This window comes from Channa argus, chromosome 3 (assembly GCF_033026475.1).
Source record: "Channa argus isolate prfri chromosome 3, Channa argus male v1.0, whole genome shotgun sequence".
Taxonomy (NCBI): Eukaryota; Metazoa; Chordata; class Actinopteri; order Anabantiformes; family Channidae; genus Channa; species Channa argus.
In genome coordinates, this window is record NC_090199.1 from 5,992,720 (window position 1) to 6,012,743 (window position 20,024).

A 20,024-nucleotide genomic window follows, 5' to 3' on the forward strand; every position below is an offset into this window, starting at 1 on the left:
ATGAGACTGGGTTGAGTCAGGAAACATTTTTTGACCCGTGGGAAAAAAAAGGCGAAAGTAATTTGATAATGCAAATTGTCTTAGCGCTGTTTTACTCTCATTATGTTTATGCTAAACACGAAAAATGGGATGAGAAAACAGAAGATCAACCAGGCCTTAAATAGTTTTCTGGTACGAAAGATAACTGATGTGACTGTGTAGTTACGGAGACAGGAGCAGAGAAAGTAAAATGTATTTGTTCATAAAAACAGATTGAAAACAGATCTCCAGCCGATCTGACACCAAAACCACATCATTAGACCCACGTTAGAGATACAAACTGCAGGAAATCGTATGTCCATCACATCATCTGACACAGTCAACATAAAGACGCGGTTATGACAGCAGCTGAGTGATAGATCAGATTTAAAAGTACTTTTCACCGAGAAGTTGTTACTGCATCCACAGATAGCAGGGTTCAGTACTGTGGACTGGGGACGAGGACGCTGGCTGAACAGATGAACTGCAGGTTGGATTTAATGAGCCTTTTTCTGAATTGAACACACACTGCATTCCTATCCGAAAGCCACCAGCAGGATACAGGAGACATGTCGCACACAAAAACCGTGAGACCTTCAATGGCTACATCTGTATTATAATGCTGTTGCTACCTTTCCAGCAGTTCAGAGATATTTTAGCCCATGTAACAGGTAGAAAGGAACATGCAAAAATTATTTTGAACCAGATGTTTGTAAGATGGTGTCTGGTACGATTGATGGTGTAATTGTTATGATGATGCAACATGGCCTGAGGTTTAAAGCGATAACTTCACAGCCTAAAACATAGTTTCTGTGGGGATGATGAGCTAAAACCAAACAAACAAACTGTGGAGGTCGACTGCTTGCTGCTCAAGCTCCTTCACTCTCAGCTCACCTCTTCCTGCCTCTGCCTCTGTATCGCGGTGCGCTCGGTGGCAGGAGGCACCCGGAGGCCCGGTGCATTTGGTTAAAAATTCTTCCCTTTAAACTTCCTGCTTTCTGCTTAAAGCGCAAGCTCAGAGAGGGAAAGAGAGAGAAAGAAGACAGAGATCGCTCGAGGCAAAGCAGCTTCACAGAGAAGTGAAGGTCTGCAGTCTTTCGCTTCTCCTCGTCTTCCCTTTCCTCTCCTGCTCTCATTTTTTCTATTGTTATCCCTCTGCTTCCTGCAGCTACCCACCTACAATTGTGTTGGTCTTTTAACCCAAATTGGTGACGTCCGGGCTTGTCACATTGCGGTTAACATGCCTGTCTGTCCAGATTCATATTCTAATCGGTTCATCCATCAGTTCCAGCAGATGTTTGTGCCAGATCTAATCAAATTCCCTCCAGGCAATTCCTATATATGGGACCCACATGAGGATGCAGTGACCTTTGACCACCAAAATCTATCAATTGGACACTTTTGCCAATTGTGAAGAAGTGAAAGTGTCCAAAGTGCTTTCTCTCCAATCCTATGCTCTAGCTTGTTACAGCACTGAGCTGGCATCATATCATATATACAGATGGGTGACAAATAGAAGGAAGAACAACATAAAGGTTCTTAGTATGGTGCTACACTACCATGTGCCTTTTGACCAGCTTCACTGTGCCGTGGTGTTGATTCTCACAGTCTGTGGGACACGATTCTATTTCTTTCTTTTTTTTTTTTTAATGGTTTATCGAGGTGCGGATCGTTGTCGGAAACATTGGTTTAACATTTTCCATGAAATGGGCTGAGAACTATTGACTGTAACAGCTTTAAGCTTTAATTTGCATAATTTTCATTCCTAAAACCATGAATTGACCCATTTTGACCTATGAACGGGAAAATCCACAAGACACCATTTATTCAGGTTTTCCTTCGTCACCTTTCTGTGTGCACGGCGATAAAATTCATATTTAAGAGACTCATGCAGGAAAATCATCCTTTTAACTGTAATGTCGGTACAGCGATTTGCGGCGGCAGTTGTCATTACAGCTTGAAAATGAACTCAGCAGTTATAAATTAGAAGGCCGGAGGACGTATTCTGAAATCAGGGTATGTTCTTTTGTGTCTGCTAAAGAATCTTAGCCAGCTGTGTGCTCAGCTCTAGCAAAGCCATAAATCAAGCAGGTGTTTGTGCATGTGTACATGTGTGAGGCAATAGGCCTCTTGATAAAAGGTGTGTGTGCATGCATACAGTATGTACCTGCTATGAGGGTCGGTCCACCTTGAAGAAAATTTGCCCTGACAGCACATAGCAGTAAAGAAGAGGAGGTGGGGTTAAAACAAATACAATGGAGGGAGGAGGAGGAGGAGGAGGTTTGGTGCAGAGCCAACTCTGAGGTCACCTTAATATTTGATCTGCTTCTGTGAATGGAACCGCCACAGAAGAGATGGAGGCGGCACGGAAAAAGAAAAAAGATATGGATAGTTGTCAGCATTATTAGGAACAAGGTCAAGGAGACTCGTGAACATGTTCTTTCTGCCACAGCCATTTGGGTGGATTTGAGCAGGGTAGTAAATGCTAACTCTGGATTTTAAATCTTATTTAGCTACGTTTTGTTCACTTCAGCATCCTAAGGTACAGGACATCACACTCAACCCGGAGCAAGGAACGGGGACAGTAAGAGGGGCGGAGAGCACTCAACCGAAATTCGTTGAAAAAGAAGCATAAAGTTCGCAGCCCTAAATCCACAGAGTTCTTTTTTCCCTTTCTTAAGGGCACTCGTCACTATGGGAACACATCGCTACATCTCTTCAGAGCAGCAAAACACAGCAATCAGACGATAAGACAGGATGAAACAAGTCGAGCTTAAGCCTTATTGTCATTTAGATTCTGTAACCATTTGATGTCATGTTGTGAATGGCTCAAGGATGCAGGATGAAGGAAAAACGTACTTTCACCAAGCGAAGCAGAACTATGGTAAACACTGAACTGGCAGGCACGAGTTCCTTCAAAAGTTCTGTGAAATTGGCCGCCTACGAAACCAGACCAAGCTCCAGATGGTGAGTTAAAGAGATGGAGCGATAGAGCAATGGAGAGGCGGCTAATAGATGGAGATGGACATGCACCCTATTGGAGGAAAGACTCAGAGTTGTCTTCAAGTACCCATGCAGTATTATAATAATGTAGAAGTAGCCGTCAATGTACAGTTAAGTACAACGGTATGCGTGTTGTGCTGCATTACTGCCAGGACTAAAGCATCATTTGATTTTTCCTGGCATTGGACTTCCAACCTCCATCATTAGTAGCCTGCAAAATAAGCCAAGTTAAATAAAGGCCTACATTCATTAAGCCTAAAGTTGGATCTATTTGACTGAACACTAACTGAACAAATTTCTGTCGCAATCAATTGGTTCAGGCATCCACTTAATACATGCAAGGGAACCATTAGTGTCCGCGTGGACATTTTTGTCATTTTATTGTCATAGTCGAAAAGGCTTAAAACTGCTCCTTGTTGAGCTGTTCAAGTGGCTGCGGTAACAGCTCCAATACAAATGTTCTCATATTAATTATCATGTGGTTGAGTAGCCCGTCATTGCAATGCTCTTTGGCGAATGAACATTGAATCTTAGATGTCAGAGCTCTGGTCAGACCTCATTTAATAACCTCGCAGAAAGCATTAGCACAAATACATTTTTTTCCCCATGAAATATTAACTGGGCCGAATGTTTACTTTGACGGATTATTGTTGCTAAACATGTTGCTGCAAGCTGATTCAACCCCTGCTTCTGCTGCTTACAACTCCGCCGTGAATGACAAGTGACACTGACATTTTATTTTTGCCGTGATGTGTGCGTATCCAGGGGCAGTGCGAGCTTCCAGTATCTTTCCCATCCTGAGTGTGATCCTGCTCTTCATGGGGGGGCTGTGCATCGCCGCCAGTGAGTTTTACAAGTCACGCCACAACATCATCCTCAGTGCTGGCATCCTCTTCGTCTCCGCAGGTATAAAGAGTCTCTTTTTCTGTTTTACTCTTGCTATCAACACTGTCAAACCACTTTTCAATCGGGGAGAAGCTCATATATGTTACAATTATAAGCACTGCATACAAAAACAAATGGGTTTTCATTTCTTTCTGCTTAGCGAGAAGTGACAATCAGTTATGGTAGAATCCTCAGTGACATCACATCACACTACTTCATCTCTACTAAGGAAGTTGTTTTTCTCATTTGTCTGTGTGTGTGAACACATTTCAGAGAATTTGGAGAAAGGTTTGCATACGTTTAGCTAATTGGACTATTATCCCACCTTTACAGTTGCTTTAAATAAAGACTTTTACGATTTTTTTGTTTTTGTTTTAATGCATAACTATCGCATTGTCTTCAAGTGAAGAGTTTTACATTTACTGTCAAAAATGGATCCAGCATTGGCCTGATGGTATTAAACAATAAAAAAAAAAAATAATGTTCTTGTGACTGAGTAGCCGCTCGGATGCTCTTTTTATATTTAAAAAAAAATAACAAACTTGATTTTGTTGCATCCATTTATAAAAGAAAAAGAAAAAATATAGAATTAGGATGTGGAGGCAGAAAAAAAAAACAAATAAAGGAGAGAAGAAATAACATAGCATCCACACAGGATGGTGCTCGCTGACCACCAGGTGACGTGTGGCGTAGCATCTGACGCTAGTGTCCGCTTGCAACAGTTGCCCGAGGTTGAGGTTACGGAGACAAAAACTGCGCACGTTGCCACTTTAACAGCATTTTGGTGCTTTGTGTCTACATACAGTGCATGTGTGTGTGCTCGTACTGCTGTTCTAGGCCATGGCCTACTGTGCTGCACTAGATAACTAGTTCCTCTCAAAGTCAGAAGTGAGAGATGCGGTTTTCTCGGTTTCTCTCTCTTTCTCGCTGTCTGTGTCTGTCTCTCTTGTCCTGTTGCTAGGCTAAGAGAAGGCCACTGGGATTACTCTCTAAAAATAAGGTGTCCCTGATACTCTTCTGTTCTGATCCGTCTCAATCAGACCCTCATACCCCAGCCTGCTATTCTGTTGCTTTATGCAGCATTGCTTTTATTTATTTGCATTTTTGTCCTTCTCTCTGCTTGCCTGTCTGTCCACGAGTCTATTTCAGGCTACAAACAGACAGAGTGATGATGTGTGACAGGAACGACAGATGATTAGACGGAGGGTAGGGGAGAAAAGAGATGGAGAGAAAAGGTGAGACAAATGAGCTCGACGGCTGGCGAGAATTTGAATATAGTTAGAGCTGGTGAGGGAGAACTACAGAAACGCGGAGAACTACTTTCAAACTAAATATAAGAAACGACACGAGAGTGATTCTGCTCCAGCTCGGATCTGAGGAAAGGTCAGAGAGTTAGAGGGCGGAACGAACCACAGAGCGAGAACCTGCTGGTTGTCAATAAGCACGGTTGCAATCGATGCTTTTGGAAACACTCTGGTCAACTCCTGCAGATTCTATTCACATCCATCCTGCTTCCACGTGCATCTGAAAGGTTACTAAATTATTTGAAGCAGATTTTGGTTCTGTGTCACCCTCACTGATAACTAGAAGCATCACACAAAATGTGGTTGTGCTTCAAAGCACGGCGTCCCAAAGAACAGTTTTCTAAATTCAGCAAATGATTTCTTCTCAACCTAGTTCAGTAGTCTTTGTGTCTGGGTTCTGCTTTGATGTGCCTCTCTTCATTTTTCTGGCCATGCTTAGTGTACAAGTTATCGCTCCTGCCTATTTGCCAAGTATGCCAAGGCAGATCCATTAACAGGGAGGTGTCGTTTGTTTTACTTTGAGTTTCCAAAGTCTATGCCTCACTGATGTAGAGGCGTAAACAATGGTGTAGTGTTGGGAGTAATAACAGGTTTGCTGTTAGGGTCAGAGCACACTTGTCACAGACAGGGCAGTGAAACACTCTGGCCTGGGATTAAATGACTTTTTAATAAGCAATTGTACCTTGAAAAAACTTCTCCACAAGTGACCCTTATATAAATGTTGTCATTTTGTACATATTGTTGTCCAAAGAAACGTACGTAGTGAGGGACACACTCTAAGAGCAACTTGGGTTCGGTGTCTTGCCAGAGGACCCTTTGACACATGTACACACTGTTTGATATACTCTGTTTAGTTTGCAGAGCTGACATTTTGAGTGAGACCTATCGACTGTATTTTAATTTTCACCTCATCTCCCTCCTCCTTTCTCGGTCCTAGGCCTGAGCAACATCATAGGAATCATTGTGTACATATCAGCCAACGCTGGGGACCCTTCCAAAAGTGACTCCAAGAAAAACAGCTACTCCTACGGCTGGTCCTTCTACTTCGGCGCCCTGTCCTTCATCATGGCTGAAATGGTGGGTGTGCTGGCTGTGCACATGTTCATCGACCGCCATCGGGAGCTGCGTGTGGGAGCGCGAGCCGCTGACTACCTCCAAGGTGCCGCCATCACACGCATCCCCAGCTACCGCTATCGTTATCGACGCCGCTCACGCTCTTCGTCCCGCTCCACTGATCCCTCTCAATCCCGCGATGCATCGCCAGTGGGCCTTAAGGCCTTCGGAGCGCTGCCCTCCACCGAGCTGTCAATGTACACCCTGCCCAAGGGCCAAACAGGCACCCCGACAGCCACCTATAACTCAACAGAGAGGGACCACAACTTCCTGCAGGTCCACAACTGCATCCAAAAGGACCTGAAAGACTCAGGTGGCCACAGCAACACCGCCAACCGGCGCACTACTCCCGTATGAAACCGACAATGGGACTTCAGACACAAAAAAATTTAATAAAAAAAAAACAAAAACAGAATTTAGGGGGAGGCGGCATAAGACCGATCATAGCATAAGGAGATGGAAAGAGGAAGGCATAGGGGCCACAATGGATTGATGGAGTGAGTGGTATGTGACATTAGTTCTGAGTGCCGTACAGCATCTCAGATGATCGCCGAGTTTCAGTTTTAAATAAAGAAAACTGAGAAAAAAAATGCATAAAAAACATGCATGATTTCCCATCTACCGTTGTTTAACAAGTTTTGAACCTGTTTGTAAAGATTTGAGGCAGAGGATGGGGGAAAAAAGGAGTTGGGAGGGGAGGGAGAGGCGGCCAGTTGTTGGCTGCCTTAGAGCTGTAGAACTGTAGAGTGGTGGGCTGGGAGGGCTGCTGTACAAAGGTGAACTTTATATTTTTTACTCTTCCTCAGTCTGAAGAAAAAAGGGGGCATTTTCCCCCTTTGGCCTCGCCTATGATCCCGCCCTCACGCTACCATCCCACACACCCGAAACTCCCTTAAACCCCCCCACTCTTTTCTTTAGTTGCTGTATTTTTCTTGATTTCCTTCTCTATTTCCATTAATACTGTGAACCATTGCGGTGGGGGATTTTAGCAGGGAGCAATTCAGGCCGCAAAAACAAAAAACAAACAAAAAACAAACAACAACCATAAGTTAATATATGTATTAATTATATATAAATATATGAAATATATGTTAATAAATCATAACTAAACTTCCCTGGCGCAAAAATATCAACAAAAAAAAAAACCCAACAAAAAACCACCTAAAGTTTTCATGGAAACTATACCAAGAGGATTCATCCCGACCAGCTCATTTGATGGGCAAATGCCATACTTGATAAACTGATATTGGTTAGTATTAGACACATTACCACATTCTTTTACAATGACAAAAAAAAAATAAAAAAAATCCTTTGGCCTTTCGCCACAACCTTGGCAGCCATCTTTGTTGAGGCTCAACTTGAGGTGAATAGTTGACCACACTTTATTATTTATTTATTTATTTATTTATTTAGTTTGGCTCCACAAAGGGGCGGAGAGAAGAGAGAACACTGGGTAACGGAGGATCTCTCAACAAACCTGAAGACGACTGTGGACAATAAACCGTCACTACTGCCAAAGACACAAAGTAGTGTGTGAGAGAACATGGCTGCCCGCGAGGTGAAGCTAAGTGACTCCAAAAACGTATGAATCTACATGCATGCTAGTCAAAAATCATCCAATCTGCTTTTAAGGAACTTATGTTTCAAACAATTGAACATGATACCATGTAAGGGCAGTGGAAGCGACAAGTAGAAATTAATGTTACAGTACTGTGTCTATTTCAATTTCTCTTTTTTCTCTAGCTTTATTTTAATTTCTTTTTTTGTTTGGGGAATTTGGGGGTGGGGCTTCATTACGCTTGAACGTATCAACGTTTTTTTCTTAACATATGAAAAATGTATCTTGCCTTTTAATTAATTTATTTATTTTACCTTTGAACTCTCACACAGCCTTAGTCTCTTTCTTTGTCTCACTTTTCTTGCTTTTCTTGGCTCTTTGGTTTTGGTTGTTGTAATTAAGAATTTTAAAAAACGCATAATGTCTTTCAAGGTGCCAAAACTGAATGACTCTGAACTTGGATGCATCAAGTCCTGATGACAAATAAAACTGAAACCCCCACAGGGAACAGAATGAGTCTTTGTTGTATCGTGTTTCCAGTCCAGATCGGACGGCCATCTTAGCTCACATGAAGACATCCTGGGAGGAAGGCCCATACGTCAAGTACTGTAGCAGGTACGTATCACCTTGTCACACTGAAATGTGAAAGCCCCCCATCTGACCCTGCCCCTGGCTTACATAGCTACCAAGACTGTTAAAAACACTGAGTCTCTGAAACCGGTCGACCAGCATGGACTACACAGTGTAAACAACTATAAAATATAAGTCCTTTACTTGTAAACTGCACAAACCCATTTTTAAGTGCCTGCCTCTCAGCACCCCTGATGGGTCAGCTGTCAATCACATACCCGGGCCCACCCACTCAACAGCTTAGTACATTTTTTTAAACCACAAACTTTTAGAATTCTGCTGGAGAGAAAACGTTGAATTGCTTCAGTCAGAGCAAATGCAGCAGTAGACGTCTTTCCGAGACATCCTTACAATTCAATTCAGCTTTATTTATATAGTGCCAATTCACAGCAAAGTCATCTCAATTCTAATCTAACTATATAAGTAACATTTCTTACTACACACATTTGAAGGAAGTGACACTCCACCACATCCTCCGTATCGGACTTTTATTAACAAAGCAACTTTTCCACCTCAGTCGATGGTAACAATTTTTGAGATCGTTCAAGATTTCGTTCAAACATCTCTAATCCCCTTTGTTTTATGTGCAAATTAAAAATTGGTTTCAACACCGGTGGATGCAAAACCCATCTAATCGCGTTCTGTATGATTCTCTTGTCTTTCTCTCATCTGCACATCCTTTTTCACTCACTCTCTATCTCCCTGTTAGTTTTGCATTGGCTGGATGACCTGACACATTCCTCAACTTCAGCCTCCATGACCTGCTGCATGATACCCCCTCTCTCTTTCTCTGTGTGTGCGCTACCACTGTCCTTCTCCTATTCTTTTCCTTCTCCTCTCACTCACTCTCCCTCTTCTCCCCTGGTGAGATGATCAAAGTGGCTGGCATGTCTCTCCGCAGTACTGCTGTGATCACTGAAGAGAGAGAGTAGGAGAGAGGAGGAGGAGACCGAACAGGGAGGGGAGCAGTGGTTCAGCCTGACGGAAACAGCACCACACTGCCCCCCTCTGGTGTGGAGGTTCATAATGATTTTTCTCCTGTCAGTATTCAAACTCAGTGACTTTGCCAAAGCTAATATAAATCTTGTAGTGAATTTATGGTGCATGAATACGGCTGAAGGTAAAGGCACTTGACTCATTTGCAGAACAACAGCTATACTTATAACATTTACATCCGTTTTGCTCCAACTCTATACATATGGTACCTGGATTGTTCTGCTATTTGACAATATTACCCAGTAATATTGAAACATTTGGAAAAAAATACTACTAAATTCATATTTAATCTATATCTAATGCCTAAACATGACCATAGCTAACACCTGTCCTGACCCATGTTTTAAATCAAGATGCTGCATGGTCGTCAATTCAAACTGCCCCCATTTTATTAACACAAATATCTACTCAGCCAATCACATGCCAGTAGCTCAATATATTTAATCTGCTAAGGTTTAAACGGAGGATCAGAATAATGGATAATGTAACGCAATAAAAAAGTGATTTAAGTGACTTTGAACATTGAACGGTTGATGGCCCTAGACAGGCTGTTTCAAATACATCAGAAACCGCAGTGTGTGTATTTTGTTAATAAGTTTTAGGGGCACGGATGGATGGACTTTATTACCTTTGGACAGATCTAGCCTAGCTGTCTCCCCTGGTTTACAGTCTTTATGCTAAGCTTAGCAAAGTGGCTGCTCACTGTAGCCTCATATATTTTGACTGGTGTCAAAATGGATGGATTATAGAATGGGACCACTGGGAAAGAAGACCCAGGGGTACGGTAGGTCAAGGGGCCTCTGGGCCAGAGCTCAAGTATACAGTGAGTGGTAAAATTTCCTGTTTGAAGGCCACAGGGTGCATCTAAAAGATGGCCTTTGATAACCCATTAAAGACCAAGCAATACATAATTATACTATAAAGACAAGGGAAATAGTTGCCAACGATGCAACAGGGCCTATAGAGATCATCTGAGGGCATCATCAATGTATTTGTGAAATGGCAGATAGATATGATAATGTAATACAATAATCTTTGTTGGTATGCAGGTAGGCTTGAAGGCTGGATTTTTTGTCACACTATAGTTAAGCCAAGAGCCAGCAGATCTGGGGGAACAGCTGCTGTGCCCCCCCTTACCTGCAATTAGCAAGCTTTTTAGGTCATGGATAGTTTGGGGCTATAGAACAAGCCAGGCTTAGAGAGACACACTTGCAGAGCAGGAGAGAGACAAGGTCAATTGGCTTTAAATGCGAATTACAACCTTAATTTAAGTTAATTTAGAGGATCTTGATTTAAGGATTGGAAAAGCAATATAACAAAGTCGCCAGACAGACAGACAAACAGACAGAGAGCTGATCTGCAGGAAACTTGTGTGGGAAACAGAAAAACAGCATGGAACTCTTCAACCTGTTTTCACACTGTGCCATGAATACAAATCTCTGTTAGTGTCTATCCCAATGCAGACTCAGACCTCGTGCCAACACCATGTCTAGTTGTCGATCCAATGGAATCATCTCCAAAAAAAAAAAAAAGTATCATTTGGAAAATCTGGAAGTGTGGCTACATGGCATTTAAGACTTTAAGTAATAAATTAGGTTTTCTCCAAATATAGCAATTAGTGCTTGAGGTTTTTACTCAACTTCAACCATTTTGTAGAACATTTCATTGCAGCAGCTCAGGCTTGAGTCCAGTACATTAAACCCGTTTCGTTGATTTTACTGTAGTTGGCAGTGAATATCACATAAGAAAGACAAGCCCGGGTTTCAGTCTGGCCAATAGGCTTGAAGAAGTTTGGAGAAGTTTTTTTTTCTACATGCCTGACAGTATTTATTAGGGCCATTGCCGAAGTCAATAAATAGACCCCCACACTTCAGGTCCAGGTCGAGCTGGCATGCCTGAAGAACGTGGTTAAAGCAAGGTAACTACAGACACCAATGGATATTATCTTGCACTTTATGGATCTTATGCAGCAGCACATCACCGCTTGTCTTGTCTTTGCATTTGATGAAGGTGACGCAGTCGGAAATCATCACCTGCTTCCAGCTGGCTGGTTGAGGTTGTCGATTATGCTACTGTATCACTGTAGAGAATGGTTGATGTGTCTCGTAGACTACGTTTTCTCAGTTGTGGAGAGAAATTTCTGGTTACTGTTTGAACACGTATGTGTTTGTTCATACACACCTTGTTTGAGGAGCTGAAACAAGCTGTTTCAGACAGATAAAGTACTGTACAATGAGCCACTATGAGAAAAAGAAGCAGTGTTTGAAATTGTGAATCATCCAAAAGTATTACAGTAGAGCCCCAGAATTAAACAAAGATTAATTGAAATTATGCATAATAATGTTGACCTTTGTCACCCACTGCAGACCCTTCAGCTTTTAAGGGGGTGTGGCAGTAAGTAGGAGGCTTTTGCCCTCTCTTGTGGCTAAAAAGGGGAACAGCAGTTGTTCCTGCAGCGCGATGGGTATGTGAGAAGCGAACAAACATGTTTTGAATGCTAATTATTGAGAGTAAATAACTTGAGCATGTTGGAGAGCTACAAAACAGACGAATGAAGAAATCTCTCCCAAAGCAAAAAAAAAAAACAACAGTCCACACGCCACACCTGTGTTGTTATTATGTGATATTCCCCAAGCAGGGTGGTCCAGAAAACTCTGGAATGCTTATTGTTTTTCCAGGGTGGTCAAGAGCTTATGTTGCACCTTTGTGTGTGTGTGTGTGTGTGTGTTTGAAAAATAATGGCTTACCTCTTAGACAGAGCCCCACAAAACTACTGCACAATGCACTGCCATTATCATTACTCACATTTTTATGCAGTGTTAGGCACAAATAAAAGAAACCGATGTAAATTCTACATACTGGTGCGTGAAAACACACAAATGTGTTCGGCCCGTGTTCCTGTTATTTGCATTTTGCGTCCATATGTCGGCAAGAAAAGGGAAGAAAACAAGCAAACATATGCTGCAACCGTCCCACACACATATACATCGCATACACAAAAACAATGAAGACGGAAAGAACGAGATCCTAATTGCTGTAATTATGATCACCCACTTGAGAACAAGAGCACAGTGTTGCAACAATAATTACAAAAACTCATTGCAAGACAATTGTAATTTTAGACGAACAAAGTTGCCCAGTAAGTTTTTTTCTTGCGTTATCGAGCAGCATATGTCCAGATTAGTCTAATTCAGTGATTATATTTCAACCCGGCATTTTCTCAACAGGACAAACACTGATCACTACACTACGCTTCTCCTCTTACACAAAGTCACTTTCAATGTGGAGCATAATGGGATAAAATCCATTGTGTCTGGCTTGAACCAGGGCGCCATCTTTTGAATGGCGGCAGCTGGCCTGAGAGGCAGCGAGAGAACAAGGACGCGGCTTTGACCTGGTTTGAATGGAAGACCCTTAATTAGAACGGTGATTACTGGTTGTTGGCGCCGCACCGGGGACGTGACTGAAATGATGTGAGAGGGCTGCAGCTGGGGAGATAATACGACAAGACACAGAGAGCTAGACAGAACGTGGACATGTAAGAGAAAAGCGGGATGGATGAGTTAAAAAAACAAAAAAAAAAACAAAACAAATTAGGGAAAACTGATAAAGACAAAGATCTGTGCAAAGAGAGGGAAGAAGCAGGTAAGAGGAAAACACAGCTAAACAATGGTTCTCATAGAAAAACAACTTTTATGTATTGGCATACAAAATTATTATTCTGAACAAGCCATTCTCTGCTGGGACAGGTGACAAAGCTACACATTTACATCCTCACATGTATTATGCATAAAGATTATTGAAGTCTTTGAATAAAAATTCTGAGCATGCAATTGTTGTGAAGTTAAAGTATGTGTGTGTGTGTATGAGTGGGACGGAGTCTAGCCTGGACTCAGGTTCTGAATGGTCTCCCTTTGTTCTTGGTAGACAGAATGGAAGGCCCGGGCTAAACTGAGGAGCGGCGCATCACAGTTCTCCATCTCTTTCTGCAAGAGACAAACATGGACACATTGATTATTGCTTTGAAATGTCAATGTTTTATTAGTCTACATAAAATAAGGGCATGATGATATTTTCTCTATTGTACTGTCATTTGAAACGGATCCTCGCAATGTGGGAATGACAATGTAATTGTCCACAATCTTCCCACGACACTAAATGAGGACACGATACAACTGTAATGTCTACGCTGAAGAACACTCACAGCAGATGTCTCATGGTACTCCAACCCCTGGCTTTGGGCCCATTCCTGGGCCTCAGATTCTTGTACCTCCCTTCTAGAAGACAGGTCTGACTTGTTGCCCACCAGGACACCTGCACCACACACAAATGCACATAACACACAATTAAGCAAAAGTGACTTGTATTCCCCACGTACCTGAAAAAAAAAAAAAAAAAAGTCTATTATTGTTAATATGCTTCATTGATCACCATGGGAAAATACCTAAATGCTCTGCTTCTAAATACTTAAGCAGATGTGGAGAACTGCTACAATCAAAGTGATAATATTATATAATAAAATATAATAATATAAAAAGGGGGTTCAGTGTCTTCACTTCAACATGTGACCAGGGTGAACCAGGAATTGAACAACTAATCCGACGATCATGGACGACTGCCCCATCAAGCAGGCCACACTATGACGCAAGTGTTTCCTGTATCTTAATCATACACTGCTTCTGTTAGTTACTTCTATAAACGCATTAGAAACTAAATTAAAAACGTATTTTTGATGAGGCATTTTTGGATGATTTTCCCCAAATCTGTCAGAAAAAAGGGGCTAAACATCCTTCACCTGGTAAGAACACAATGCAATGCATACAAGCTATTTGTTTGTTTGAGATAATCCCAAGTGCATATTGTGTTGCTCTTTTAAAAAAGTGCCAAAATCAATTGCATAATGTACCACAAGGAAAATTCACAATTTATTATTTCTGACGGAATGCCAGTATTTCACACCTTCTTAGGGAGCGTTACCTGGAACGTGGAGACCCTGGCAGTGGGCACGGACTTTCTCCATCCAGTAGCTGCAGTTGGCAAATGACTGCTCGCTCGTCAGGTCAAAAACCAGACACAACAGCGAAGGCTGACCCCACTGTCGAAGGGACAGTGACGAGGCGGGAACGGTTGTGTTGAGTTTCACGTGCAGGGAATGAGAAGGTACAGAGAACGACAGAAACAAAAGTTAGCATTTTACTTCTTTCAACTCCTGGGTCAAAAATAATAATACCTCATTTCACTGTGTTCGTACTGTGTGTGAGCTCAGGATGGTGGGTTTTACTAGTTTCATGCAAATGAAGAAACTCTCACCAGTTTCTCGCAGGCATCCACTAATGTCTGTTTCCCTGCAGAGTCTATTATGTACAGCTCCTGGAGGGAAAAGTTGAAGAAGGAAAGGAAGCTGAAGAGAGGTTACACAAGGAGATTTAGTCAAATGACATGGTTTTGATCTCCCATTTTTATTTTTTATTTTTTTGTTAAGAGTATTACTGTTCTTCCTACAATGCTGCCCTTGTGCCTAGTGAATACAGAAGAGAAAGTAACAATATTAAATGTCTGGGAGAACTTTTTCCTACTGAGTGATACATTCTAATTCCCTACATGCACCTTCAGTGGTTCAAAGAGTTTTAGAATAATAAAGAAACTCAAACAGCGGTTGGTTGTCTAATAAATGAAGACAAACGCACCATCTATGTTCAGCGTGTACTCAACATGGCTGCGGTTAAAAGTTATGTAGAACGTGGTGGAGACAGGATAAAGAGGAGACACTGGCTATACTCACCACACTGTCATTGGTGTCTGGGATGGGGACACATTTCATCAGCAGCTCGACTCCGGTAGTCTGCCAAAGAAACACAACCACAGCATAAAGCTGACACCAGGCATTTAGCCTGACATTTTATTGTTAAATGTGCTGCAGTTCCAGTAACATTCTTTTATGGGTGACTTTTTGTTTTTTCTTTAACTTTATTCCCAAGATGCATTTGGACAGGTCACATTATGGCTGTACCTGTCAAAATACATTTAACGGCGCCAGTGTTCTTTTTACTGCAGTTTGTGTGACGAAGAACAGAGCAGAGAAGAGCAAAGAGCAGAGTGGAGAGGAGAGTTGTTGCCTGTCAGAGATGTCATTATACAGAATAGCACACCAATCGAGCGGGTATGATTTATTGTTCATGTCAACCCTTAAGCATTACTAATTAGCAGCTTGGCTTGAAAGCAGCTCCAGTGGCCCTGTGTACAAATCCCACGAAACTCTCTCTACTGTTTCTCCATTATCCCGAATCTTATTGTTCTCAACATCTCAATTAAGAAACCGTCTTGAGGAACAGGGATGCAGCTCCATGTTAGTAGACGACTGATACAAGCCTCCCCTGGGGGTCTTTGGGTAACAATTAAGACACAGTGAGACTCTTTAATAGTGAAGGTTTACATTTACACCGCCTTGACAGTTACCGCTCATTAGCTGCCTTTGGCGGGCTGATAATTTTAGCATGTCACTTCTCCTTCTGTAATTGTGTCTGGAAATACACTGGCTACTAAGAAAGAGTGATTTGAGATTTTGTTAAAGTGTACGACGGGAGAAAAAAAACATAATTATATCCATTCGAAGCAGGCCACAGCTACACAGCAAAATGTAGTACACTGTGTGATGCAGAGGTGGTTGAAGTACACAAATTCAATATAAACGGCCCAAATAAATTCTTCAGTACAAGCACCACTTCGAATCCTTTACTCAAGTACTGTGCAGATTATCTACATTTTACTTACAAATGCGAAAAATAAGGCTGAAATATCCCCGTTGGTAAATGTGGAGCTGATTTTAATCACTATGTGTCAAACCAACTCGCAGACAATTGATCCGCTGTGGCAACCCTGAACTCACGGGATAAGAAAAGTGCTGACGGGCGATTAACCTGTAACGCTCTTATTTGTTCAAAATAATTTTATTTAAAAAAAAACACAATATTCCTACATTAACACCACCAGGATATAGATATGTTTTGGCATCTGCCCCAAGGGCACTTTGAAAGATACTGTAAGTAGTTACGATGTTTTAGAAATGTACTGAGGGCAGCTAGAGCAGTTTGATGTTGAAGGACATAGAATACAGTCAGTAGAGGGAACAGAGGATATGATAAAACTAGTCTTATCACAGATGCAGATCCTTCACAAGTTCCGAGATCTAAAGGAATCCTAAGTGGAATGGATGGTTGAAGGCTTCCTTTCTCCACCAGATACAGTTTCCACTCATATTAGAACAGAGGTGACCTTGAAGAAGAAAACAAAAGTTTCTTCACATCAGCACCAAACTCTAAATTGATCTGATCTCCTGAACTCACATTTAACTGAGCGTATCAAATGCCAGAGACAAGAACACACACACACACACACACACACACACACACACACACACACACACTTTTCATGCACTGCCTCTGTGAAATAAAAATACACACACCCACACGCCTCACTGTAACATTTACCTGATTTATACACACAGCAGTTCATAACCAATGGTACACACACACGTTCACACACACACACACACACACACAGACGTTGCCTTGGTCCTACTGTGGAACGGTCTAATGAGCTGGTGTGATGCATAGGGAGCCTCTCGCCGGAATGTCAATGAGGGCCTATTAGTAACAAATAAGCTTGGAATATTGCTAACGGCCTGTCTGACATTTTCAAAGGAGGACGTGAGCAGAATGGCCGACAGCCTCCACAACACTTCAAAATCAAAAGTTGAAGAACAGAAGGGACGACTTGTGCGCGTCTGCTCAAAGAATAACTCTTGACGAAGCTGCTTTCTTTCTCAAGTTACCTGGGAGGACACAGTGTAAATCCTCGAGGAAATACATTGAATGTAATACTACTTTAAACTGTTATTAGCAAAGGACTTTGAAGTCATTAGTTGTGGTGATACAAACGACATAAATACAATTTTGCTATTCTTAGAGTTTACAAATGTGTGACTAAATTTATGCAATTTTACAAAAGAACGGTTGCTGAAGTAACACACTTTTTTTTCTTTTTTATTGCTGTCACATCAATACGAAATGATAGGTAGATAGATGATTTTGGGGTTTATAATGAAAAGATAGTGTTTTCCTTAAACAACATAGAACATAACGCTTTTTGAATCGAATTGAATCGTGATAAAGTGAACGAGTGTCTCTTGTTACCTAGTTACGCATGTATACCTGTATGTCTCTCCAAAGACTATCAATGGAAATCTGTTTCCCATTTTTTTTCCATTTATTATCAAGACATCAACGGCTTTCGGCATGTTCCTTCAGGGGTCGCCACAGCGGAACGCGTTCACTGGGCATGAGGTTTTAACACCTGATGCCCTTCCTGCCTTAATGCACAGGGTCACACCTGGTGGGGTGGGATCTGAACCCGTGGCCTCCTGCATCCCAAACCAATGCACTACCACTGAACCACCAGGCCCCATTTTTTCATTTATTATACTCCATGGATTTTATTATTTAAACAATGCAACGGAAAATATTTGTATATTTTCTCATTATGTACAAAACAGATGTGGTAAGACTTGTCTGGAGTTCAGCAAGTGTACATAGTAGGCTAGTGCAAATTAAAAATGCAGCAATACCGCAGCACCTTTCTAATTTCTTAATTCTTGACTAATTAAACATGAACGGACCCGCACTGCATCAAAAACAAGTGTGTATAGGATTAGGAAGTATGGAGAAACTTGACACTGTTGCTGTACAGTGTATGTGTGTGTGTGTCTGTGTGTGTGTAATAATTACTTGTTCGGGGGCTTTCCAGAATCTTAATGTATTAATTATCGACGTTTCTGTAACCTGAGAACCTTCAATACTGCTGACAATGCATAAGCAGAACACACACATGCGCGCACACACACACACACACAGAGAAAACATACAATGCGTGTTGTGTCGAGTATTTTACCCCCCCCTGTTCTGTACCATAACCAGCTGTAGGGCTTAACAGTAAACTCTGTACATATCTGTGTACAGTGACCAAATCGATCTATGGAACTGGCCTGAGTGTATATAGTGTTGATTGCAATGCACATGTATCCCACATGTATATTGACAGTGGGAATCAGTCAGCATCCGTGACCCCACATATCACACAGTAAGAATGGTTGGGTTCCCTCCCTTGTGTAGATTATAATAAATAATGCAGAGAAGCCTTTCAGTGCTCCTTCAGTGTTTCTTCTAGATTTAAGACCATTATAGGTCTTTGGAACGCTTGCTAGCAATTCTACTACAGAATCCGTGAACAGCAAGATGATCGCGATTTTTACATTTACAATTTTACATTTACAACTGACGCAAAATTACATTTCACCGAAATTAAATGTATTGACATTGACTAAATTAAATTATATTTCATGTTAATAACTGCCCAACTCTACAAATCGGGGGTCAGCGGTTCAATACCTTGAACTTCCTGGCTACGTGTCGAAGAGTCCAAGACACTAAACCCTAAGTTGCTCCCGGTGGGTCAGGTGAGCACCTTGAACGGCAGCCACTACCATCAGTGTGTGAGTGTGTGTGTGTGTCTGTGTGTGTGTGTGAATGGGTGAATGAGAAGCATTCGGTTACACTAGAAATGAAACAAGCACTTATTTACCAACAATATATTAATGCTCTCACCATGCTGTAGTTTTTCTGGAACAGAGTCCCATCACTATGGAATATATGACAAAGGGCACTCTTCCCCACTGCAGCATCTCCTACAATTACACAAAGACATAAGCGAGAGACTGGGAACGTTACTCAGTGGTTCATAATAAATCACCCTGTCTGTTTACACATGAAGCGAATGATTCGTGTCTTTACTGATTCATTCGTCAATTTCATTTATCGTGTGCGTTTATTGTGAACGCGAGTTAGACAACTGCTGTTGAGAAATGATCCGGTCGACAGAGCTAAAGTTTGTGTGATCTCAAATATCTAGCTAGTACAGATACGATCGTCCCATCATCTCAAACGTTTAAGCGCTAGGCCCAGCTGAAAGTAAAGCCTGGACAAAGCTCAAGTTTTATGTAAAGTGTTAGATAGATGCCTTATTAATCTCTTGCTAGCTTGTTTTAACGCTAACGTCAATCGAAACCGCCTATGGGGCTTATTAGCGGACTGAGCAGCTGACCTGCTCGCACTATGTTGACAAAACCTTACCAACAAGCAGACATCTTGCCCTCAACTTCACCATTACAGAAAACAATTTCTGAACATTTCTGGACGCAACTATTAGTTCTATATTCTATTTTTAGCAGCCGAAGTATCCAAACGTTCTTCTTCCCTGGTGCCCCGTCAACATGGATACGACGCGTCTCATAGCAACCAGTCACAGATGTGTTTATTGGTTCGGTCGCTGATTTCGTAAGGCACGAAACTATGCTGTCATTGGCTGTTTGTTAGGACGTAAAAGCGACCAGCGTGGGCTATTTTCCCCCGTGTTTGTGTTTGTCAGGTAAGTCTTCCTCAGACTAACTCAACTTCTGTATTAAC

At 41.8% G+C, this 20,024-nt stretch overlaps 2 protein-coding genes across 2 annotated transcripts in view; one reads left to right on the forward strand and one right to left on the reverse strand.

Annotated features, from left to right (window-relative positions):
• LOC137124144 (voltage-dependent calcium channel gamma-2 subunit-like) overlaps nucleotides 1-8,212 on the forward strand; it is a 55,141-nt gene extending 46,929 nt beyond the window's left edge. Inside the window, exons 3-4 of the mRNA XM_067498835.1 lie at nucleotides 3,787-3,927; nucleotides 6,148-8,212. Of these exons, the coding sequence (XP_067354936.1) occupies nucleotides 3,787-3,927; nucleotides 6,148-6,680 (674 nt within the window). The 3' untranslated portion in view covers nucleotides 6,681-8,212. The remainder of the gene's footprint in view (nucleotides 1-3,786; nucleotides 3,928-6,147) is intronic.
• Nucleotides 8,213-13,180: 4,968 nt separating this feature from the next.
• Nucleotides 13,181-19,852, reverse strand: ift27 (intraflagellar transport 27 homolog (Chlamydomonas)). The gene is made up of 7 exons (XM_067498836.1): nucleotides 19,692-19,852; nucleotides 19,167-19,246; nucleotides 15,290-15,349; nucleotides 14,818-14,877; nucleotides 14,485-14,602; nucleotides 13,712-13,821; nucleotides 13,181-13,493 (listed from the first exon to the last, which is right to left on the reverse strand). Exons 1-7 carry the CDS (start codon nucleotides 19,723-19,725, stop codon nucleotides 13,389-13,391), a joined length of 567 nt encoding a protein of 188 aa, XP_067354937.1. The 5' UTR covers nucleotides 19,726-19,852; the 3' UTR covers nucleotides 13,181-13,388.
• Between the last annotated feature and the right edge of the window lie 172 nt (nucleotides 19,853-20,024).